Here is a 27,416-nt window from a genome sequence, read left to right as displayed (position 1 = left end):
TTTATTGATTAAATATTTACTTACAATTAGTACTATTTAAAGAAATATGTCAAAAATTAGTAAACTTTATTCAGCGTAAATTAAAAGAATTATGAAAAGAATTATGCAAAAAGCACAGCAAAGTCAAATCAGGTCGGATTTTATGGAAGACGAAACTGACGACATTGTCCTTATAGTTGATCCTATATTTACTTCAGCATTAAATGCTGTTGCATTATAAAGTGCCTCAAGTACTAAGCATCTGAAGTATGGGCAGAGACAAAGTCCTTGACTTAGGAAATAAAGACTCCGAGTTACATTGTACCGCTTCGAATACCTACCTACTATATCGCGAAGGCGTGGATACGAAAAAGTCGATACATTGTTGGAAGGAGGAGAAATGGGACAGGGATGGGAAGTTTGCGAGATAAAGTGTAGAGCGTACGAGACAAAATTCATCCCCCTCGTGCGGCGGAACAGGGGGAGGCGAGCGCCGGGAGAGGTTTCAGGAGGACGTCGGGACGCGGGGAAGAGGGAAGCGAGCGAACGGTGGCAGAAGAGGCATAAATCAGACGGGCACCCGAAGGTACCGCGGAATACAAAACAGAAGAAGGATCGCGCCCGTGCTGGCGTCGCGACGCTAGAAAGAGGATCTCAGAGCGGCCGACTATTTTCCAATAATTTACCCCGCCGGCGGGAATGGCGGGTGGCGGTGGCGGGAGGAGGGAGGGAGGGAGTCCGTTGGGTGGCGGTTTTCCGGTAGCGGCGTAGGAGGAGGAGGAGGAGGAGGCGGTGGAGGAGGTGGAGGGTGCATAAGGGGGGCAACGGTGGTTGGGTGCCTACTGCTGCTAGAGAGCGGGCGGCGAGCGCACACGACTGACACTATCGCGGCCATAAATACTAGGGAGCAGCCTCTGACGTCACCCACCGGGGGCCCGATATTATACTTTATCTCGAAACTAATTCCCCGCGAGCAGATTTATTGCAAGAAAGGGGTGAAAAAATACATCTTCTCGGCCCACGGGCCACCCGCTCGTTCCCTCCTCCCCTTCGACCTGCCATTCTATTCACCTGACTTATCGTGCTAATGCAAAGTCAGTTAATACTGATGTAAAGGAGTTCTCGAGGAATCTTGGTTTCGTCTTCTAAAAGACGGTCTAGTCTAATTTGACAACTTTGTTTCTACTTTGCATCAAATAGTTTTAATTTATACCAGAAACTTTCACATATCAGCTTCTATTAAACAATAAACATAAATAATATCTTGAAAACTAACGTGGTTATAATATTAAAACATATAAAAAATAAGAGCATAAAAAACCACAGCACAGGTTACAGTTTATGATATTTAATTATTATTACATTAATTAAAACATTTTTTTATGCTCTTATTTTTTATATGTTTTAATAAACATAAATAAATTATTGGCGATTTAATTTTAAGGGCTTTTAATTTGATTAATTATAGCGTTTATATCATCCTCCTAACTTTTCTGGCTTTGCTTCTAAACAAAGTTAGCAATCTATATGCGTAATAAATTAGCAGATATTTTCAACGATCGTGCTTTATTTTTATAATCATAATTTCATTTTTTTCCTAGAAATTTTTCAAATTAATTTTTTTTTAACTTTACATTTTCTGAGTGAGATTAGTAATGGAATATTTTTCCAATTGTACAAATATATGGTGGAAAATGGAGTATATACCGTGTAGAACGCGCATATGGAGGCAACAATATATATATCAGAGATATCGGCGTTATCTTTAAAAGATATATTGTACAGTAACTCGTATACTTTGGCATACAGGTATGCACGCGAAAACGGACATTTTTATGAGAAACTCGCGCATAGCGTACGAATGCAGATCTAGGCGATATTGTACCGAACCACGAAAACGTCGTCCTTCTCGCGCTTTCATTGGCGTTTCCACTATGGAATTATTTTCGCGTTCATTCGTGCTTGCTCCCGCTCGTCTTTAATCGTTCACATCTTTACGACGGGTCGATTATCGTCACCGATCGCAGGCATAATTAAAGAAAGGCGAACGCGGTTGTGTTTTGGGAAAAGAGAACTTTTTTAACCATCAAGAGATCCACCGACCCTGATATCCTTATTCCATTGCGTTTCCTCGCGTAACAGGTAAGCTTCGTGTGCAATGAAACTGTTTAATAACTGCGGGGCCACCAATAGAAAACGCCGGGCGAGACCCGCGAAACGAGACAGGTCCAGAAATATGAAAACTTCTGGAAAAGCTCCTGGATGTGCATCTACATGTGTAAGCGGTGACGGTGATGCGCGCGCGAACCTATCTACGTGGAACGCACAAGAGGTCACTCGTATTCCGCATAACCACACATACGGGCCGCATCTTCACATACGTCGGAGGAAGCCCGAGGCGAATCGCGTTTTACATTTTTATTCTGCTCTCTCCTTTTTTTCCCTCCCTCGCGGCTACCGTTTCCCGCGTTTGGTAGCGCTCTCGAGCCGGTGAACGAACGAGCACACAATCAGCCATCCCTGCCACACAGCCGCCCTTTCCCTCTGCTCTCTTCTCTTGTACCTCCACCGGCACCCTTGCTGGAGACGGTATTTCACATTCAAAACGTTCCCTGCGCATCGCGGTCTCCTACCCGATTTACAGACCCCTTGCTTTTCGACCAACCCCCGCGCATCCGCGACTCCTGAGCGAGCGTCCTGGCGTATCTCTGGAAGGAATATAAAACATAGATTGTGCGCGGAACTGCATACACTGCTGTGTATGGTACACGCTACGTGTGTTGGGTACGCGCGAGTGTGCCGGCTTTAATTTAAAAAATAATTAAACCGCAAAATTAAACGAACCTACCCCCTGTCTATATTTTTGTTTCTCATCGTGTTTTTCGGCCGGCTCGCACGTATCAAAGGATAAAAGGGATACCAAGCTGATAGGAGAGAGAAGCCGATTTTCTTTCGTTCTTTTTTCCATTTTTGTTTCTCCTCTCTTCTCTCTCTCTCTCTCTCTCTCTCTCTCTCTTCTTTCTGTCCATCTCTTTCTTGTATAATTTTCTCGATTTTTTCTCATTTCTCGTCTTTCGCTTACGAGGCAACGGAGAGAATAGAATATCCAGATTCGCGTGCCAAGTGTTGCGTACGTGACTATGCTTTAGGGAAGTTATAATTGGAAGCACAAAGAGAATAGACACGGATAACCAATGTCTCCATTAAGTGTATCGATTGTGGTTTGCACACTAGACTACAATCCCTTCCGCGCTTCGTCTATCGAAAAGAATAAAGGATTTCTCAGAGTATGAGAGACGCTCGATTGACAGTAACCATAGAACTCTTAATAATCATTGTCTCCAGGAACGGTCTCGCGATGTGAATTTAAATTTTAACTTTCTCATCCGTTTGATATCTTCAATAAGCGCAGATTTGCACATTTTTACAATTTTGTATCGAAAATTGCGTGTTTTACGAACAACGAATTCATGTACCACGTGCCAGTTCAAGTTTTCTTTATGCTTGATGAAAAACTTGATTTTGTCGATTTTGTCGCTTAAAGGTCATTGCTTCACATAGCGATGTTATCTGAGATTGTGTTCGAGATCTTGTTAGAATGTTACAATCTTTTATGACAAATCTTTTGGATTGTGTCGCATAAGGCTAACAGATATATTAGATATATTGTTTCGAATATGGGCCTAGCAAGGGCACAAAGGACAAAGCTTGTTTTCCAACAGCACAAAGCTTGCAGCAATATTGCTGCAAGTTCCGTGCTATTGTGGTATCGTTTATAGGTATTAGTATTTATTATTTTTCACAAATTATCCATGAATTTTTTGTACTTTGTAAAATATTTTTATTATATTTTCATTATACTGTATTTATTTTTAAACATCAAAAGACGCATTTATCGTGAAGAAATGGGTTTTAGCATCGTTGTATATTAAGATCCACGCACATGTAAGCATTAGTAAAACAAGTCGTTTTCCTTTTGTTGTGAAGTACATATCTGTGACGACAGACAGAAAACAGATACCAAAAATTGTAAAACGCTTCTATGGCGCCATATGATACTATTATCTTGATGTAAAATCACGAAATCCTCAAGGAGGGTCAACGCGATTACTGTCGCATCGCTGCAAAATCCGAGAAATGCCCCCAAAACTGGAATGGCACATTGTCTCAGGTATTGTCGACCGTGGAGTGGGCGACTATATTTTTCCGCACCCGAAATCAAAAGATTCTTCTAAGCCTACCTCCATCGACCACTCTGGACCATAAAGCTGGGGTTTCCAGGTGGGACTACCCGCTGCGACGGAGTGCCCTTAATCCACGTGAACAAAAAGAGTTGCACTAGTATAATGAGAGGCTCGTAATGCGAGACTATTGTTGCGAGACAATGTTCAGCCGCGTTAAGCTCTGTAAACAGTAATGCCTTTGACAATCCACTTGAATTTTTTCTCAGTTTCCCGATGTAGCGTAAATTACACCATACATATCGAGTAATTGGTTCTAAGTACGATTTTTAATTCTCCAACAGAGTATATCTCCGCGATTTTTGTGATTTTTTTTTAGAACTCACTATGTTGTTATATCGCGTGTACACATGCGATGCGTTATTTAATGTAATTATTATTCAATATATGCATGACCAGCAGAATTATATTGGCTTCTTGAAGAAACCAGTAATTTACATATTTGGAATTCATAAGCGTTTCTCATGGGGAAAGGCAGGTCGTCGTTTAATTAATGTAATTATGTTGACTTATTATATCATATAATTATATTGACTTCAGTTTATCTTGTAATATTTTAATTACCTTTAATAATGGATCGCGATGAAGCTTCTCGCAAAACGAAGACGCGGAAATAAATCGCGTTGTTAGATCAAACGAGCAATGATAATTTAATCTCTTGAATTAAATTTTAAAACATTTAATTTAAACATTTTGTTATATATTTTTATAACCTCCATATACATCAAAATATAAATCCGTTTCTATATGGTAGATTTCAAGCAATAACGTCCATATTAACATATACTTAGCAAATAATTGTTTTACTTAAATTAACATTTTGAACAGGAGCAGATCTATAGAAATGATTAAAAATAACTCTATTTGAATATAATTTGACATGAATTCAACAGTGTACTCATCCACAATTTTTAGCAGCAGCTTCTCCTACGACTTTTCATTCGATGTTAAAAAGAATCAGAAATCGCCGCGTTAGCAAATCGTTACCAAATTTGCATTCGATCAGACGCCACGTTGATAAGTCCAGTCGAGACATCCGCCTCGATTAAATGCTGGTCTCAGGTGTCTCGCACCTGCACGACAAATATCACTGCGATCATCGATGTACGCACGTCTACATTTGATATTGTCACCTGCAGCAACTGACATCGGGAGCTATTTAATATAGCAACGACACCAATATGCAGATTCCATGAATTTCAAACGTTTACATAAATGGATACGCACTGCGAACATCAGTTTTAGCACATCTTATTCGTCTCATTATTACGAAAGCGGTAATATGCGTTAAGTTTATTTCGATTTACAGTTACAAAGCTAAGTTTTTAGATAGTGTGCCATTTTATCAATGATTTTCTCAAATTCTTAAAAATTCTTGCTCGACACATGTATTACGACGATGATACTTTTACAGTTTTCTATATAATGCCTAAATATAAATATAAACTGTCAGTGCCGTAAAATTACAATTTTTTTATACCCGGTAGCAATTTAAAGAAATTATCGATGTAATGATGCACTTCTCAGACATGTAATTTCATTAGAATTCTAATTAGGTATTTTAATTGTAACAGTGACTTGGTAATTTTAGGGCATTTTTTTGATCGATAAAATAACTTGGATTCATGCTGTAAAACGATTGTGAAAAAAAAAAAAAAACTTAATTCGCATTCGTCCCGGCGCGCGCACAGTCACGCTTTCTGGACGAGGAGAAAAATATGCGCACATCGTTGAGACGTCAATAAACGTGCGAGTTGCGCGAGACGTGATAAGATGGAAGAAAACGAGAAGAGACGGAGTGCATCGAGGGTGCATCTACGGTACGAATCTGCTGGTTTACGGACCGTGCGCGTCTATATAATTATTCTCGATGCAGGATACACATATCTTTATAAGGAAGGGTTCACGTATATACCGCTGGTATCCGCTACGGTATCTTTATGGCTTATTGCAACGCTTTAGGCAATTTCGTGATCAACGTGAGGAACGGGAAGGAGAGGAAAACCATGATCGCTCCTCTGCTCAAAGCGTTTCGCTGTTCTATCAGATTTTGTTCGAGGTACATAATTGTTTAACATTATTGCATATGAAGAAAATATGAGATTAAAGATTTAAAGTCTTAAAGGCGTTAAACTAAGCAATTTTAGCTGCGGATGGGAGAAACGTATCATTACAAAACGTTAATAACATGTTAAATTAACGAGCGAAGTGTTAAAGATTTAAGACAAGTCGGTTAATAGTTGGAGATCCGCAGAAATATAATGATAGTAATAACAAAGTAAGGAATCAATCGCAAACAAAGTTAACGTTTCATCTTAATTCGAGAGAAATCGGGTTTGTAGGAAACACTTGTTAAGAGAAGCAAAAACGAAAATAACGAATAATTAAGGAAAGACCGTATCTATTAGATTATTCTCTTTATCTTCCTGTTATCCTCTCGATACAATGTATCGTCGACGAAGAATCGAGAATTATTCGCGGAACGCGACACGCAGACTCCCGCATACGTGGCCGGTCCATGTATGTCTCTGGTTCACCTTACGGAGATGAAGGGGGACAAGAACTCAGATGGAGAGATAAACAGATTGAGCGCGGGAAGCAGCAAGAGGGAGAGGGAGAAAGAGAGAGAGAGAGAGAGAGAGAGAGAGAGAGAGAGAGAGAGAGAGAGAGAGAGAGAGTGTACTGGTTCGAGGGACCAACAATGCCCTCATTCAGGCTTCGTATACACGGGCGCATTATTGAATTCAGTCGCTTTAAACAGACAGAGAGAGAGAGAGAGAGAGAGAGAGAGAGAGAGAGAGAGAGAGAGAGAGAGAGAGAGAGAGAGAGAGAGAGAGAGAGAGAAAGGGTTACGCGGACGGGTGAGATGCGAGAGGTACGGGCTGAATGCTATCTATATTATCCGAGCATAGTCGCTCACGCTGTTTGGCGTAGATCGAGATTATCTTCCACAGTATCTGAAGCCGCAGCCGCGCGCCGCCGAAAAGCAAAGTGCTCGCTCCAGGCGAAAGGAAGAAAGGGTAAGCGGAGAGGGTACGCGAGGGGGGTGTGCGAGATCGCCGCGAGATACGTTTGTGCTGGTACACGTCTAGCCTCCAAATCTAATGTGACGTCTGTGTCACGTACCTCCTTCCATACTGCTCCATGTCGCGCGCATAAACGGAATGTGTCTCTCTCTCTCATCCTCTTTGTCTTGCTCGCCACAAAGAACGCGCCCCTATATGCACGCATCGCTGGCGATATCTATATTTCTGTCTTTAGACAAACGATACTGAAATTTGCATACATGTTACTTTGAAAAAATTAAGAGTTTCGAAATTTTAATTTTATTTTTTTTCAATGAACGAAATGATTTATCTTATTATTTTGTTGTAAATATTAAATTAATATAATATTTTAACTTCAAAAATAATACGTCTCAGAAGTTTGTAGTTCCTCTTTATTTTAATTCTGAATTTATCGGGAAACAATTAATTGATAATTTGCGAATAACACTATTTAAGGTGATTCTTTAGTAAATCCAGTTATTGTAGGAATGTCTAACTTTTTATATAATAAATTTGTCAAATTATTTATCTCCTAATTTAAAACATGCAATTGAGTAATTTATACAGTTAAGATATGAATAGTAATACTTTTTTATTTAAAAAATTTATTGTAATATTTTTAAAAATAAATTCATTTAAAATTCATTTATAAGTGCAATTTTTATAATACATATTTTTTTAAAATAGGCAGCGATTATGAAATTTTATAATAAATAATGTAATTATAAAACCGCCAGATATGAAGCGCGTCTTCTTATCATTTTAATGCCATGGTAGAAGAATACAAGTGAAACAAATGTGTATAACGGCAATTCAGAGCAATTCAGCAAATCAAATTATTTATCTTAAATTCGATTCTATCCAATCTAATTTTGTCCTATTGCTTTCGCATTCTTTAGGACAAATTCTGATTGACTATAATTAAATCGGCTATTGCGCATCGAAAATTTTTACCTATCTTCGTCCACTATCTTATATTAACTATCTTATATTAACGTTCGACTTGCAGGACATTCACAGGACACTGGACGATCTCCGAATATAGACAGAGACTTTCTTATGGAGAGTACGAAGCTTTTCACATTCAGAGCTTCTGTGGATTGAATTCCACATCCAGAAGTCAGGGTATTTAAAAAATTAATGTTAATTTTTGACAAATTTAAATAAATTTAGTGATTAAAAAAAATAGTACTTGACTAGCACAATTTATTGGCGAAATATTGGTTAAACAAATTGACATACATTGGAGATATGTTGGACCAATGTTGCGCCAATAAATTATGCTACTAGGATAGAGTGTATATGTATAGAAATATGTTTCGTACATACAACAAAAGAGATATTTGTGTTATTTTGAAATCCTCTTCTTATTCAGATGAGATCCACATCCAGAAAAGTCAAGAGTCTCTGTCCCTGGCTCCGGATCAAATAGTATCGTCGTATTGGTAAGCGAAACTTGTTATTGTTTAAATTAATTTTAAAACGCGTATTTTGCAATATTTGTCCAATCGAAAATATAATCGTGCGAATAATTGGCAAAGTGACGATGATATTATGAGTGGTGCAGATATCTATAATTCGAAATGCGCAAACTTATTCTAAAAAATTCGAAAATTTTTTGATATCGAAAAATTGTCAATAAATTCGGGGAATATTTAAAAATTCTGATTAAAATTAGAAGTTTGATATTTTCTCTTCTTTCTATATGAAAAAATATATGAATGATCAAAGAAAGGATTATATGATTATGGAAATGGAAATATTGATGTACAATTTAAGTTTGTCTAACTGCTAGATCGTACAGCTTATGTGTTATTATTTGAATTAAACACTCCAAAACTTATATTAAAACACAGGCAATATTCGCATATCATAATTTCAAAAAGCAAAACTGTAAATGTATCAATTGTAAATATTAATATCAGTAATTTAAACTTGGGATACTTGTTTTAAAAATACAGATATTTTTTAAAAAATATTTCTATTAGAGCAAAAATATTTCTATTAGAGCAATGATTTTTTTGTTGCTCGATCGTTTTTCTTCTTTGTTTTTATACGATTTAATAGTAATTTTATTGAGTTTCTCTTGTATTTGCGGTTGCTTGAAATTTAACTTTCGTCGAGCGTTATGGAAATGTTCAGGAGCGTTGATAACAATGCGAATTTCATCATTGTAAACATTAGATTGTTCATCAATACGTTTGAGATATTCTTCCTCAGATGGCGATGTGGTTTCCAACATGTTATCGATGGCAGCGTTCAACGATTCTTTATTCTCATAGAAAATATATACGATACTTTTGTACTTAAATGGTCATCCGATTTGAGAGATTTGTTATCCGAAAATTCTTTAAATATTCTCACATGCAGCATTTTCTCATAAACGATGTCGGTGTTCAAATCGACGCTTTCTTCTCCTGGACTGTCAACTTCACCGCCGGTATCAATGACGTTATTTGCTCCTTCACGTCATTAGGCACTTCAGAAACGTTAACGAGATGCTCGAACAGTGCTTTCAAGTACGAGCCTCTTGTCGCATAGGCCATGTGATCGAAACCTATAGCATGCAGATTATCGTACTTATGTTCGAAAAAAATCGAAAACCTTCACCGCGTCAGTCTCGTTTATCTTCGTATAATCATAGCCCGCATCACGTCATACAAGTCCACGTCCATATTGAAATCGTGCGCATACGTCTTCAATTCGATCGGCTGTGCACCGGGACCAGTGGTGATTATTTTATCTCTGAAGTACTCGAGAGCCTCCTGTTGCACGGGATCCTGCTGCACACTTTCCAGTTCCTGGCCCAAGTCCATAATAGTCTGCAAAAGTCGATCTTTTGTCACGTACTCGAATGGATCTCTTGATAACTTCAGTTTACGCAGTAAATCAGGAATGGAGAAGAACTTGATGATACCACGAATGATTCTTTCGTTTCTCGTCTTCGGTAGCGCGAAAAAGAGCGATTGCACATTGATATCGTCCATCGTTCTCGATGTTGCAGGCTCAATCTTAATCTCATTGTGCAGAGTACGACGAACGTGATGGAGATGTTCCAGTCATCGACGTTCGTTTATGCGTACGAATCAAGAATTTTATCCTGCAGTATTTTGTTATGAGACAACAGTTGTCGTACCAGATACACAAAATGAGCAATCGAAAGTTTTAATTGGCAATGGCGATCCATGATATTATCGATAGCAAATTTCAATGTTTCGGAAAGCTTCGACTCTGTATTTTTCAAGCCTACGGTTTGTAATATAAGCATAAGTTTTTTCATCGGCGTGTGCACATCAGCCAGACTGAAAGTCGATAACAAATAATTTTTGTATCTTCAAGAATATTTTCAGATACCGTGGATCGCTATCGATATACGGCAGATATTTTATTTAGTACAATTGCAAATCCTTTGATATATAAATTGATTAGTGGTTCTTCAAGATAATTGCGTTCTGGAGAGCCCTGGATAAAGGTTCGTCGGATTTAACTGAAGGAAGTGTCAGCGCTCTTTTCAGCATGGCTAGTAATAAGCTCCTCGGTGTTTCGTATTCAAACTTGTTGAACTCGAAGCCAAGAATATTGAGAATGGTTGGCTCGGACAGAAAATTTATCATAGGAGCGAATTTTTCACTTCTGAAGATATTCAGTATGAGCCTCAACAAAGAAAAGAAGTCGATCTCAACATCCATTGAATCATCCCTTTGAAAGATGATGTCAGAATTATAGAGCAGCTCTCGTTTAAGGGTTAAACCGTTGATGCGTCCTTTGTAAATGAAATTATCGATAACATTCGTCTTGTTTAGCGGGACATTTTTTAATTGGATTAGCGGGGTTCAAGATTAATTCCCAGGGATCACTATTTGCTCGTCTATCCTCGAAGGCGTAGGTCCATGGCAGATCCTCGGATAAATAGGGACGTAACATTTTCATTGCGTCGCTAATGTTCTGCAGACACGGCGTATCAAAGGAATCTAAATAGTCGTTAACCTCATAAAAGTTAATTGGCACTGTATAGTGATAATTGGCATCGTTCGCCAATTTTTGCGAGACGAAAGATATCAGCAAGGACAAAGGTTTCCTTAAATGTCGCAGATATGATTTTTTACGGAGACAAGACTAGTAAAAGAGCATCACCTCATCACCTGTTTTATAGAAACCAATATCGAGATCTTGAAAATGCGAATTGTCAAGATGATCAAAGAGATGTTTAGCTACAGCGACGACGTTATCGGAGTAATAATTGTTCGTTATCATCAAGAGCTTCTTTAAGCTATCTTTGCTCTTGAGAATGGGCGGATAAGGCTCTATCGAAATTCTGAAGTAATAATGAAGTTGTCTCCCTAATTGCCTCGGATGACAACTCGTCTGTTTCCAGTCTTTTAAGCACAGTTTTCAAAAAATTCGTTGTGTTCTCTAGATTCGGTCCCATATATTGCAGTAGAGCATCCTCCGAACTCGATGGCTCCTTCAATCGTTGCGCGATAAATTTGATGGCGTTGTGGACTTCTAGATCATCCGTCAGATCAAATGTTGGATAATTTAATAATATCGCTGACACTGTACGCAGATTAAGAATCTGATCGCCATTGCGAGCTGCTTGTAACAGAAAGTCAATGCCTTTCATCAAAGATGGAAACACCACGCCGGCCCTTCGCTTATCGCGCGAGATCACTTTCTGGTCTATGTTGAGCAACATATCGGTGAGCGGCACCTGCTCTAAAGCGGTGTGAACGTCGGAAAAGATGTTTATACAGAGCGATGCGTAATCGGGAATGAAGCGGTTATCAACCCTCTCCAACACTTGTATAGTTGTTGCCTCAGTGGCTTATTTTTCAGTGCCGGCAGAACTTGAATTCGTAGACCGCGACTCGACGATTTCGTACGGCATCGTGAATCAGCTCGAAGGGTATTCTCACGTTGTCGTTGAGACAAAGCAGGAGTGTGCGACCTAACGTCGTCACCAGATTGTCACGCAAAACTGCAGCAGCCTCCAAATGCGATTAAACGTCTTGCGGCGTGAGAGCCGGATGTTCAGCAACGCTTTGTAAAGTCTAGGTACCATAGATGTTCGCGCGTTACAATGCCGATTATAATGCTTCTTTCCGTGCGAATTCTATCGAGTGGAAAGCAAATGTTATTTTATTTTTCTTTTTTTATCTTTTCTTCTTACTGTAATGTAGTGTAAGGAAGTATGTAAATGTGATATTCGATATATTACTTATGTTTACCGATACTTGTCGTTCAGTAACAGATTCTATAAATTGACAAATCGATATTGACACTATTATGATCAATATTACAGTCCAGTTTATTCGAAACGGGATTCGGAAATTTGCAGCGTTATATCGATGTTTGAATGTTTTGAATCGATGATTGAACTGTTCTTTTATCTTCTGTGATGCAGCCTTTAGGATAATTGAAAGCTGTATATTTTCTATTAGCCATCTAGAGAAATATTTTAAATTATATTTTAATTGTAGATTTTAATCTGAATATTTATTTGTGAAAATTTGATCAGCAAGAAGTATACTTTTTCTATATACATTATACAAAAATTTAAATATTTTTCAAAATTTTATGTGCCGCGCTGTTATAGTTTCCTTATCACTGATTGTGCATAAAAATCTATCTACATTTTCAGTGTGATATTATTCTCTTGAATTTTTATGTCTGCACTTTATCACAACAATGCGCTTGCTATGACAGCATAAAATTACAATACACATTGATAAGAAATTAATATGCACACCACTAAGACACATTATTTTTATATCGTGAAAGATTTATCGTTTAGCGTAAACTCTGTTAATCGTTTAACTGCAATATATATATTTCAAATTTGTCATTTTAAAGTAATTAAAACTGATAAATAAATTTCACAAACATATGCGCAAATATAAATTTAAAGAATAATAAACTAGTAAATAAAAAAAGGATGATTAAAAAAATAAAATTGTATAAAAATATAAATATGCAGGAGTATACTGTATACGAGTAAATTTATTATCCAAAATATACTATAAAAATATTATTTTAAACATTTTTTGTTAAATCAATTAGTTCATAAATAAATACACGAATATGTTATAAATTAGAAAGAATCTACTATATATAATTTTAAAATTTTTACTTGTCATTTTTTTTATAGACTGTAAACTTTTATTAAATCATTATTATAAATAAAGTATATAAATTAGCATCAATCGAATATTTGACACGCATAATTAAACAATGAAAACATTGGTAAATTATAAAAAGCCATACACAGAAAAAGCGAAACTAATCATTGATAATTCTATCGATTTTCACGAATTCATTGTATCAGGAAGCTTATCCAAAAATTTCGAATACTCAACCTAAATATGCAGATAATTAATCTGTTTTAAACTAATTACATCATTTTCTGTGACAATATTAAAGACTATACACCAAATGCAAAGCACGTATTCCTTAATAAAACAATTTCCTTTTGCGAGCGGTTTAACTTGAAGCTCGTTTGCTGATTGGCGACAATGAACTCGTCGAAGACGACAATGTCAGGACGACGAACCTATCTGCGTCCACCGGTCAGTGCCAATGCTGTTGCCAAATCGATTAAATCTCGAGAGTGTTTGCGGTGGCGAATTACTAATCGATTTCGAAGCCTTCTCTGTTTATTTGACACAGTGCAAATTATGTTCGCAATGTGTACCGCAGTCGAATAAGGCAATGCACTCATATCGTGCATCGTGAGACGATAATGCGAGACGTATCGAATGCATACGAAAATAAATGGCGCGAACTAATTCTATGAAATTATTTCTATACATACTTTTGCGGGTGACTAATCTAACGATTATAAATCAACAGAAATATTTGTATCGACCTTAGTGGTAATTCATTCTTTTGATTGTGTTAACAAATAATTATTAAATGAAACAAGTTTGATAATATAAAAGTATTTAATAAATACGTCCTATATGTATTTATAAAAATTTGTAATTCACATAAGAATAGAAGAACTTCTAATTTGTAAGATCTACTCTTTATACAGCATTTTATTTATTAATGCAAATCACTAAAGATAATAAACAATTGCAACTATTTATCTCTATTATCAATGCTCTCGTTAACGACATAATAGACTTCTGTCTGTAAAGAGAAAACGGAAACGTTCACGAACTTTCTATTTGTTCGGATACGTCTCGACGCACTGACGCCAGAATGAAATGGATACTGAAATTCGTGTCCGCGGTTAAACTCGAGTTTCTATATATGGATGTTATTACAATTTCAAACTTATATATATTCCATAGAATACTGCTATATCATCGCTGTTCCACGATATCATATTTGAATATTCGAATATATACTTCATAACTGTATTTCTTTAACCACTTCTTTCGTCCAAGTTTCTCATTAGTAAAACAATTATTATTTTTTTAAATACTAAATGAAATTATCTTATATTATTGTATCATTAAATGATACATTTATTAAATCCCAAACACAATGCAAGGAATCGTGTTATTCCTATCGCTATTTCCTCGTATTGTGGAGCTTTATCATTTTTATTTTTATATTATATATTCTAAAATTTTATGTACATTTTCTGTATACATAACTAACAAACTTTTAATCATTTTGCTGTATGAGTTAATTACAATAATCGTAAACGAAATAAATAATTTAAACATTACTGCACATTTATGAGGATGAAGTTTTGCTATACAGAAAGATTATTTTGTTGAAGTCTAAAAATTTAACTTAGATACACATCTGAAAATAATTTTATTGAATTATCAAAATAATTATGTATCAATAAAAAGAGATTTTTCATGAAAAGAACGATCTTGCTAGAATATCAAAATATTTTGCTCGATGCTGAAAATAATTTTATTATAAATATCAAATAATTATGTAGGACGTTCAATCACAATGAGCAATGTTACTTAAAAAATTTTTACTAACTATAATTTTGAGTAATTATAATTTTGTAGTAACTATAAGCTTCAACATAATTATTTTGACGGTCTAATTAAATTATTTTCAGATGTATATCTAGCAACATTTTTAGATACTCTAGCAAAACTGTTCTTTTCGTGTAAAACCCCTTCCCCTTTTTACCAAGTACTTCACGGTGGCATCTGTATATAGTATAATATATGTCGGCGGGAATTTACCGAACTCTTCGACAATAATAAAAGCGTTGCATCGTGTTTTCCGAGAACATTTTTTTGCGACTAAAGGGAGTATCTTTCTGCACCGTGTGCTCGCCGACGCGTGCATAACGAGGCTATCCTAAGAAATCTGAAAAAAATGCTCCAAGAGAAAGAGAAAGAGCAAAGAAGATGCTTTAAGAGTCGCTCAGCTTCTCAACGCGCAATTGACATCGACCGAGGCGGAAAGAATCGCTGACAGGACCACGATGAATTATCGTGTTTCGGTACGTGGTAATTAATTATCGTGCTTAACTCTCTCCTCTCACGATCATCATCGTTGTGGGTCTGCACGAACGTTCGTCCGAAATCGCGTAGATTATCAACACCATTCACTGACGCGAGATTAAACAATTTCAATTCATCGAACGACAAATTAAATGAACGATCGACCGAACGAAAAGTGCCGATTAACGCGAAATATTTCATCGTGTTATCTCGCATTCGCGAGCGTTAAAGAGCAGATTATATGAAAGCCATTAAAAATTTAATAACAGCCCTTGGAGAAATCGCAAGAGTTGGATGTATCTCGCGATAGATGACGCGGACCTGATAAACTTTTTTGGTCTCATCCGTTGGACGTTTTCCAAAAATACATTTTTCCATACTTCGACCTCGCAATCACCGCAATCTCGAATTAACGTGAGTTATAAATCAGCATTATTTCTCGCAGAGAAAACATTTCGATATACCGATCGAAAAAAAGAGAGCCAATCGAGATTAATCCTGTTCGCTTGTTCGACGACAATCGAGTTTTTATAAGCGGCTGCATAATGCCGATAGCTTATCGCATTCACATCAGAACGGTGTCTGTCTACATATATTTTATAAACTGCTGCGCGGTAGAAAGGAGACATTATTTTCAAAATGCATGCAATCGAATGGATATCTCCCCGAGTACATTTTTCTATAGACAATAATCACACATTTGTATGCAATATTAGAAAAATAGTACAAATTATAAATACCTTTTATGCTTTCCTTTTTTTTCTTTGGATTTTTAGAATATTAGAAAATTGAAAATAAAATATTCTAAATTTTACAAGACATGCGGAGCACATTTTTGACTGTTTTAATATCATAATAATTGTTTTCCGATGTAGATTCACGCGAGTGAAAGAATGTTTTAATTATCATTCAAAATCGTTTCTACTAAAGTCAGTTTTATGACGTACTCGAAAAATGTCCTAACGTAATATGAGAAGTACATCAGAATGTGAGCGCAATCTCGTCAAGCGACGTCCCATCAACCGACATCGGATTGCAGCAATCCGCGATCCTGTCACAACAGAGACGACACGCACCTCAACTTTGTCGACGAGCCTCGTCGGCAAATTTTCCACATGATGCGACCACCTTAATAAAGACATCTCGGCGCGACGATTCAATTGTGGGCCGAGATGCTCGCGCAATCTCGACATCTAAATTCGCGTCGGATGATGTTTGACCGGAAGACTTCTTCGCGTGCTTCCAGGGTGGACAGGGCTATATTTCTCTAATTCTCTGGGGCAGTGGTACACGCTCGTAGACACGTACTTATGTAGGCGCAGAAAGAACGAGAGAGGCGGACGGTCCGATGCAGATGAGATAGTATCGCACACCCAGTAATCGTCAGATCTCAGGAGCGGTACAATACCGGTCGTTCTCCACTGTTCGGGAACACTCAACATCGCGCGACAATGGCACCGAATGGGCGACAGCTGCTTAACGCTCGCCCTCGCGCCTATACGATTCTCTATCGTTCGCTATCGGAGAGTTTTTAACTACGGATTTTCGGTACGCAAAAAATGGATCCGGGGAATGCGAAACTCACATCCGTTGCGCGAGGAAGATGTATATACTGCAAACTATAAGACGATCTTCAGAAAGAAAGCGACCTCATCTTTTTCTGTCGACGGTCTAGACTGATTTTGCATTTGGGTTCTCATTTCCTATAGTAAGATAAATATATTCAAACTTTGAACCGATTAAAGGCGATATGTAAAAAAGGATAACAAATAAACTTGTTGATTTAACTACTGGATTCAAACGACCAGATTTAAACAAAATTAGATTCAATCTTACTAGTTACTTTGTTCAGATTTATTTCCAAAATATAATTTATTTTCCTACTAATAGCTTGTTTAGAAACTTTTTCTCTAGGTCCATTTGATCTATTTGGTAACTTCATCTGTGAATGTAAGATCTTTTTTCTGTATAACTTTTTTATTTTTTAGAGCTTTTTTACAAAATTGACCCAAATAATATGATTGTATAATAAACTTTTTTTGAACAAATCAGCAGAGTTAAACAAATAATTTTGCAGTATCAATGAACACGACAATTTTGGAAGAAGTGAGTTTCAATTGTTGTTTCGAATGTAATACAGGTTTTCGAAGTGTAACACATGTTTGCTGAAAACGCAAGTACAGAGAAATGCTGAGTAACATTAACGGTAAAAAGCGAAGTGATGTCGAGTACGAGAGGAGTGAGACGTTAGTTCTCATCCTTTCTTTCTCTTTTTTTCCCATCCCCTCGTGCCTTCCGTAAAAACCGAAAATCCGCAGATCGGTGATCGGCGATAACCGAAAATACAGCTGCAGTTTGCGGTCACCCGATGCACGGTGGCCGTAGATGGTCGATCGCGATTACCAAAACGGAGAACGGGCCCCGAGTAGAAACGAGATGGAGACCGGGAGGGTGACAGAGTATGTACGAGAAAAAGAGACAGAGAGAGAAAGAGAGGAGAAGAGCCCGTAGAAAACGTATTTTGACTGGAACAGCCGTAATTTGGCGAGCATTGTGTACTACCATTGTCAAGCGGCGTGCCGAGAAGAGGAAGACTCGCGACGACGTACGGTTTCACGAGAATATTCTTCTATAAGTCTCTATATAATACGAAGGAAAACGCGACAAGCGTTTTCCCCTGGCTCGTCTCGGGTCCTCAAGAAATTTGTTTGCGTTTATTGGTACCGTTGAGTGTCAGAGTGCCCGAAGGGAGTCTCCATCAACACGGGCTATTGTGGTCAACCGATCGTAGCCACATCCGAGACGATTGCGCATGATAAATTACACACAGCGCAGCTTGTGCTGTAATTTCAATGAATATCGAATTTATAGAATATTTCTGAATCATTGTAATATAAGATATATAGTTATTTAAGAATAATGGCGTACTAATTACAAATGTAAGAGAAAAGACCATTAAATTAAATAACCGTAGTCTATAGTTGCTTAAAATAATATTATATATTTTAAAATAGTATCGTAAAACGGAAAAAAGAACGTTCTTTTTTATTGTATTTTTTATCAAGCTAGGTAAGAAATTCTAACAAATTCCAAGAAATGATTGAATCAAAGAGGAAATGATCTAAACAACCCTTAGATATGAAAACGAATAACTTCGTGACATCTTGCATCAGATTCCTGGTGTAACTAATATATTATATTCATTCCAAAATATAGACCCATATCCTGGGGGATTTACTGGCGGAAAGAAGAAGGGAAGGAAAGAGGATAGCACGATAGATGACTGTAGGAGGTCTTGTAACGTTCTGGGGGTTCTAAAACCAACAAGTAACAGGATATCAATCTCGCCACCATTGAATTTGATTTTGCCTAAAATCACGCACAAGTCACTCTCTACTTTATTATATTCCAATGTCTATATTTGCGCTCGTAGAGATAAGTTCCGCTTAGAGAGAAATATAATGAAATCTGAGAAAATTTTGAGAAAAGTAACATTCGTTCTCTAAACACTAGTTCTATTTTTAAAACGATCTTATAATTCTACAAATTCACAAGTCTTATAATAAAAATATTTCTTGATTGATTCTTTTGATTTTCGCATAAATTTCAATATTTTGCGTATATTTTTTTCTTTCTTTTATTTTTTTCTAAACGCATGTTTTTTTTTATCATGGCTGTAAATCCAATTATGGTTGAAATGATCAGCCATCGAGTCGCATTGAGTTAGTTAAGTCATTCGTTAGAACCATAAGGATGTTCTTCGATGTCGTTGTAGAACATCGCGGTGTCAGTGACAAACGAGCGGTATCGTCGCGGTCGAACCCTTGTCACATAAGGCCAGCTTCCTAAATGCGAACATGACCTGCTTGATTTTGGGAACGGAATTTTTTAATAGGGTGCAATCAGATCCGACAAAAATCATTTATAAAAAAAATAATCGCAATTATATTTTCATCTAAAATAATTAGATTATCAAAGATCATTGACATTATCGCAAACAATATCTGTACCTTGAATTATTTTTACTTTCTTTATTTTTCAAATTCTTTAAATAATGAATACATATAATTTAAAATCCTATTTTCTTGATATACACATATCAATAAAATAATTTAACGTATTTATATTGTTTATAAAAGATATGATTTTGTAAATATTTAGAGAAGGAGTAAGAGAGGAAATGTATTAATAGAAAAATGTGTTATTGACATCTTCAAGAATTTTCCTTGATGATACACCTTGATGATGTAAGAAAAGGGTGTGGCACATAGTAGTCAAATAAGAGGAGCATTTCGAAGATCGTAGAATTGACGATGGATCCGGTTCGAGAAAGGTACTGGAGTTAAGTATGTTCCCCGGGGATAACAGGATGTCTTTTGATTGCTCTCTTGTCCGCGAGATTACTGCTGGCGAGCCAACGTATTTCGGATTTCGTGGCATATATTTGCATTTCTAATATCTCCGACGGTAGCACTGGTCGAGATTTGAATATTGTTACGATTACGAAGAATAATCTGACGCGTTGGTGTTGAGCGCGGATGCGTCGTAATCTTAAAATACATCGAGAAGTTCCGAGAAATTATTTCACTTACTGTTATTCAACGAGCGACAATTCCGACGAATGAGAACGTTAACGAGACCGCGGACGTGAAAAGAAAAGCTGAAATTTATTTCAATCTGTCACATTTCTTTGTTCTGGTTTTTTTAAGTTTACAAAGTTTTTAGATAAGAGTGTCTTATTTCTTTTCTGATTTCTAATACGTGCAAATTTTTAATTTATCATATTCTCTCAAGAAATTTATTAAATTTTTATAATAAAGTAATTTTCTTAAACTTTTACATACTAATCTCTACTTTTTGAAAAACTGATGTTGTATTGAAATACAATAAACTGTACTGAAGTACATTTAAACGGCATAATTTCGTATGCATATTTTGCGAGAGTATAAGAAGAGATTTTGACAATCGCGAAATGGCGTACTTTGTTCTTCCGTTCCTATTTGAAAAATTGGGATGTGCTAGAAGGGGAAAGAGAAAGAAAGAAGAGTTTAGATGGAGGTGACGAGGAGGGTTGGTCTTCTTCGCATCTACGATGCGAGGCGAGAGCACCCGTCTCCCACATCTATGCAGATACACCGTGCTGATACGTTTCATCTCCCGGTCTAGCCCCCACAGATAGAGCCGATATTATTCAGCTAGCCTCCTCACTAATTCCATTCATTCGAATAGAGGGAAGCTGAAGTTTCAGTCTCTCAACGCAGCGTCGCGAACGCCCGCTATCGTCAGAATCCTCGTAAATGAAACGCTTCGCCGAATTCCTAATATCATATATAATTCAACATATTCTTAATATTTTCCATAAAATCCGCTCTATAAAAAGTAATTTAGTATTTTATATTTTAAATGGTACATTATTGAATTAAAAAAGTCATATTTATATGAAGATATTTTTGAATACAGGAATTTCGAGAGAGAGAGAGAGAGATAGAGAGAGAGAATTAGTCCGAAGTATTTATAATAAATTTTTATTAAAGAAAGAGAAAAAGAAATTTAAAGCAGTTTACTTGCTTAAAAAAAACGATTTCTTACTAACTTTGATTATTTTATTAATTATTCTATTACCAGCTTAAATTATCAACTTTTTATTCAGTAAATATTAATTAGCAGTAACATAATATTGTTACTACGTACTATTATATTGTTATTACATACAACATATATTATTATATTGTTATCATTATATTGTGAAATTACAACATTAATGTTATTGTTGATTGATACTTACTGGGTATTCTACATATATTTATCTAAAATCTATCGATGCAAATGAGGGATTAATGTTTCAAGCGGAAATGGCCATATGTACCAATCTGAGATGTCTCAATTACATTCGTCTTTCACTTTAGTGTCTATATATTCTCACAGGAGCATATATTTTTACAGGGGAACAGCCCGAATAAATCCTGTCGATCAGAAGTATCAGGACCTACGCTTTCCTAAGAGACTGGCAGATGCGCAGCGCGAATTATACGGTGGATAGTAACGACAGGATCGCCGCGGGATATCCGCATTACGTTCTGGCCACGTAACCCTCGTTAAGGGGCTTCTTAATGGGGGACAGAAACGGCCACCCCGTATTGCTCGCCGATAGTTTACCAAAGACTATTAACTAACCAAGCACGACAACCTGCTACCGCAAGCTAATCCGGTTAGTATAATCTCGATAGCGAGAACGTACACCGCGATTACTCCTGGCAAAATCGTCGACTAAAAAAAGGGTTACTGATACAAACACTATCGACATGCTTTTTATAACGCTTGATTGCAAGCAGTTCACGATAACTACATTATTGGATTTATTATAATAAAATCAAAAGATATTCTATGACTTGTAAATTTTTAACATAAATCTTTATTAAATAAATATTTATTATATACTACATTATTGGAGATTAAATTATGAAAAAAAAACTCTGCGTATTTTCATTGTAAAAAAAAATATGTATATGTATAATATTAGTTCCTGTAAACGACTTTGTCTCATATTTTTAATTTCTTGTATAAATCTAAACGCTTTCCTGAAATTTTTTTATATCTCATCGGTCGAATTGATAAATTGCAATAAAAAATTCAAGAAAAACATTCACATTTATATAAGAATTTCAAAATGTAAGATAAGGTAATTAAAAAGAGATTTATGGAGATTTAGATTAAAGAATTATTATTTTTTGCTTAAAAATAACATTATATGATTTTTTTGCCGAATTCTGTATTAAATACAGAGACAGAAATTAAATTATTTTATATTTATTTTATATTTAAAAAATTCTGCTTAATTTTTCACTTCTCTATTTTTGTGCAGCTTTTCAATGCCGGTAATTAATTGCCTGTATCCAGTCTTTATGAAAGCAATTTTCAGTAGCTTTTATAAATCCGGGAGTCTTCGGGAATCAACTAACATGATGTAACGGTAATTGGTCAATCATGGAGTGCTGTTGAAACAATGCTGCGCTCTAATAATAGAGGACGATCGGATAACTATGCCGCGTCATCATCTTCATCTTCCTCTGTGGTTATCGCGGTTACAAAGGTGAGGCAAGGTCACACGTTAATGCATTCAGATTTTGTGAATGGGCGTTTATCGAATAAAGTGCTGGGCGTCCACCTTTGGCGGTCAAAATTCTTAGCACATTCGCATCCTCTTTCGGCCCTTCACATTTATTTAATTTAAGATGCAATTAGTAATAATTAAATCATAATAAAATCAAAAGATATTCTATGACTTGTAAATTAGTATTTTTAACATATAAATCTTTTACATCAAATAAATATTTATTATATCTAATGTCTACGTTCTATTAACACTAATTAATTTTTGCAAATTGTAAATTATGTCGTTCACATTATTTTAAACATCAGTTAATAATAAAAAGTTATTCTATTATTTGTTTATATTTAATACGTACACTTTTTTATCGCTAATTCAAATTTTTTAAAATCCAAATTAATTATAAGATAAAATAATTTTCAATTGAAACATGTATTACACGAGAAAATTGGCCGATAATCCAAGTTAGAACAGCGTATCTAATTGGCGGACTTATCGAGTAACGGTATACCTAAGGTCGAAGTAAATCTAAAACATATTCGGCAGTTAAACGAAGCGGAAGGTATATGTTTAGTCGATTTAGCCTCATCCCCGGGAGGGATTGTGGAGAGGCACGCGTACAACCCCTCGCAGTTCGTCGCGCGCGAATTTCGTCCCTTCCGGTCGTCTGCCTCAGCACAACCCCTACTTTTAGTCACACCAAACGCTACTAGTTATTTAGACGCACGTCGTTCAACTCTGAACTTTATGCGTGATCATCAATATTCAGTACCGTATCGTGGAATCTTATTAGAAATATTCTCAAACTAAAATATATATTAAAATTCTCATATAACGCAGAACTTTTTCTTTTATTTTTCAACACATTATTCGATGATATATTTACCTTTCTTTTTTCCTTTTAATTTTTTCAATCTTCCTTTAAATATATTAAACGTACAGCAATATATCGCTACATAAAATTAAATATCATTATATAAAATAATATAGTAAAATAAAATTTAACAATTTCAATAACATAAAAAAAACCGTGTTCGAGGAGAATTGTCCATTTTCTTGGACAAATTTAATTTTATATTAAAACTTTTATAGATTATTGTTCTAATGTGAAAAATAACTTTATAACTTTAGAAATTTTCGGATGATACGCAGCGATCGATCTTTCACGACTTCCAGTCGCGCATAAGCACAGCCCTGAACTCGACGTTCTTCCCCGTCCAAAAATCGGTAAGAATACTGCTTCGTCGAGATAAGAGTTATCTGTTGGCCTCCGATACGATATAGCCCTCGGGTAATAGGCGCACGTACGTATCCACATGCGTGCACACATGAATGTACACAGTGCGTGCGACTGTGAGGGACGCTCTTACCCTCTTTTCAGGAACGACGCACAGACGTACACACGTAAGACACAAACACACAAACACATAAATACGTACGCACATCTCGTTGGAGGTCATCGGGGTGGTTTTTCTTCGACGAGGGTGTTATGAGCCATTGTTGGTCATGATGCATCGCCTCGTAAATATTGTATCGGGGTGGAAAGTAGCTTGGCGGTTGGGCGATAAACTTTCTTTCGTTTTCCTTGCAGATCTTACCGAGATTTCGCGCCCTTCTAATATGAAGAAGGATGGTATCATCTGCACGAAATGATCTTAGTGCGAACATTAATCTGCGATCTGCGATGAAGCGGTCTAAGATGTATGATTTTCGCACTGATATTTCAGTAGGATCAAAGAAGTTTAGATATCATCTAGAAAAATGAAAATCTCCCTTTCTTGTTTATTGTATTACATAAAAACCAACCAGTGTCCTATTGTAATGAAATTACATTGAATGACTTATTTCGAAATAGCCTGAATTTAATAAACGATAACAAAAAGCAATTATTTTTCTTCAAAATTCAATTAACAACTTTAAGTGAAGTTAAAACTTTAGATGCGTAATACTTATTTAAGATAATTGCGAGAGATTAACGTGTGTTACAATTTCATTTAGATAGAACTAAAAATAGAGAATAGTATGTTAATCTACTCATTTTCCTTATCGTAATCTAATCGTTCGTTATCGTAATATAATCATATAATTAATAGAAAAATAATAAGCTAATCTAATTATTCGTTAATGAGCCTCTCATGATAATATATATTTTAATACTAAACTTATATTATAAACAGCGCGACAGTTTCTTTTTAGAAATTTAACATGTGTCTTGTATCATGCTTTCTTCTCGCATATTCCCGTTTTCTTAGACCGTAAAGTGAATGCACTCTAATGCTCGCGGCTCGATAAGTATAAAGATGCTCTACAACGGTTTGTCCTGTACGGAGAGTAGCCGGCGTAATCTTTGTCGATGCTATCTGCCCGCGTCCGGACTATAATTATATCAGATCCCGGAGCCACCGCGTATATTATTATTAATATACTTGTAGCGACCGCTATATGTGTTTCATGTGTGCGCGTTACGTGTATGTACACGACAGTACGTGAGTAACGTTTCGTGTATTTGTGTGCACGCGCAAGTATGCAACAACGGACAATGGGCGCCCGAGGACGGGGGTGGAGCTCGAGGAACGAACAGAAAGAGAAGCCTTATTTGCATACGGAACCACCCTATATAATATGGAACGGTTATTTCGCTATCTATAGGGTGTTCGTAATCGTATCAAAAGTTTTTCTAAGCATCTATTTGCTGCGTTGGTGTACAATGCAGTATTTACAGTTAAATGGACTGATGGTCAAGAACGATCGTTTAACTAAATCTACTTTAACGATCGAAAGCATAATGATAATCTTATTTCATGTTTACAAAAAATTCATTGTTAGACATTATAAGAATTTATTATAAAATGTTTTAGTTATATGTATTATTATAATCAAGGAATGCAGTTGGATATCCTGCAGCATACAATTGTATTCCTTGAGTATCACAAATTTAAGATTAAACAGTTTTAATATTTAACAGATGTTTCTGATTTTTTTTTAATTCAGTACATCAGAATAGATAATTAAATCATATAATTGAAACTTAGGGTACTTTCAGAAACAGTTAACTCGCTATAAGTATAATCCTCATGACATGCAGTCTTTTTCTAGTTATAAATAAATAACACTAACGAATACTTTATCAAATTCCATAATTAACTCAATATTAAATTTCATGACACACACCAAGGAATATAATTGATATAATGCAAAATCCAACATTATAATAATATACATATAATTAAAAATTTTACAATAAATTCTAGTAACATTTAATCTTGATTATACGAACTTTTGCAATGCCCTGATAATGTTATCAATCCCACATCATGATATGCGACTTAGATTATGTTGGGAAACGAATATATGATAAATAAGAAATTCGCTGCTTAGATTATTTTGCCATTAAGGAAATAATCTGGAAATTTATCTGTCGGAGATTTATCATATAATGCGTTATATCAAAGTCTTAGGTCGACAACGGCTCGCGAAAATAGGAAAGTAAATCCGAGCGAGAAACCAGCGAAAGGAGAGATCAGCGAAGCTTTCTCTCGTGGTTTGGAAGGTTGAAGTCAGGAAGAAGATAGCCGCGAGAGCAGAGTGACAGTTTCATTTTCGGGTTCTCCTCGTCTACAACTTCGTCTACGTTAGCGAAAGGATCTCTCCGTCGTTTGGGATAAAAGCATACCGAAAAGGACGAGAGCAGACGTCGTCGTCGCGACGCGGTGCGGCGCAGTGTCGATTGAACTGACTTTTATTTTCGTTCCCGCAGACGTCTCGATTGCCTCCGAATGGAATTTTTGCAGTCGTAAGAACGCGCCTCGCGCGAATCGACTCTCTCTCGATCCGTAGATCCCCTTCGATCACGGAGAGAGAGAAGACATATTTTCCAATATCCCGAAATACGTGTCAGAGAAGAAATTGATGCCGTCGAGCAAATCTGCGGATTTAATATCTGATGTATATACGATGCTACAGCGGTCGTGTTGTAAGTCGCGCTGTAAGTCACGGAATTCCATTATAGCAGCCCGCAGAGTTATCGCGTTCCGTTGCGTTCTTGACCAACAATGGCACTGTGATTTAAACTGTGTACTTAGCAGAAATATCGCACGAAAGTTGAAAGTTATTAAGTTGAAATATACGTACGAAAGTTGTTAGATGAAAATATATAATAACGAGAAAACGTTATTTCCCAGGTGATCGATACGTCAATCGCTGCAATATATATTTTAAAGTTTTGCGTTTTTTCAACAATCTATTGAGTAACTAAATAAAATTATGATATACACGATGATTATAACGATAAAAAAATTGTACGAGATATTTTCTTCCTTAAGAGAATCTGATGTTTGTACTTAGTTTTTTTTCTGGTAGAAATTACAAGTAGCACATTTCATCGGTTCAGCTTGTCGATCCAAGTACCAAAATGTGACTTTTGTATGTGAAAAGCGCAAGCAAATGGAAGGATAAAGAACTTCGTCGATGGATGATGCATTTACGCTGTTTTCTCGGTCTTTGACAAAAACGCTAGTCGGTATATTTGAGGGATCGTCTCGAGATTCGATCCGCGCCTACCTTCCTCCATCTCGACGAACGTTTTGACATTTTTTCGACATATTTTGATGCATCA

General features: G+C 36.2%; 1 protein-coding gene and 1 pseudogene across 1 annotated transcript in view; one reads left to right on the top strand and one right to left on the bottom strand.

Annotated features, from left to right (window-relative positions):
- LOC105154417 (uncharacterized) overlaps positions 1-23,082 on the top strand; it is a 34,286-nt gene extending 11,204 nt beyond the window's left edge. The window contains exons 3-6 of the mRNA XM_087408299.1: positions 8,277-8,392; positions 8,643-8,712; positions 21,637-21,901; positions 22,556-23,082. Of these exons, the coding sequence (XP_087264425.1) occupies positions 8,277-8,392; positions 8,643-8,712; positions 21,637-21,733 (283 nt within the window). The 3' untranslated portion in view covers positions 21,734-21,901; positions 22,556-23,082. The remainder of the gene's footprint in view (positions 1-8,276; positions 8,393-8,642; positions 8,713-21,636; positions 21,902-22,555) is intronic.
- LOC147909149 (uncharacterized) lies at positions 9,164-14,727 on the bottom strand (annotated as a pseudogene).
- Positions 23,083-27,416: the final 4,334 nt, after the last annotated feature.

Source organism: Acromyrmex echinatior, chromosome 7, assembly GCF_024713525.1.
Source record: "Acromyrmex echinatior isolate Ae372 chromosome 7, ASM2471352v2, whole genome shotgun sequence".
Taxonomy (NCBI): Eukaryota; Metazoa; Arthropoda; class Insecta; order Hymenoptera; family Formicidae; genus Acromyrmex; species Acromyrmex echinatior.
Note: the sequence above shows the minus strand (reverse complement) of the source record. Positions and strands in the feature narration are given on the sequence as shown.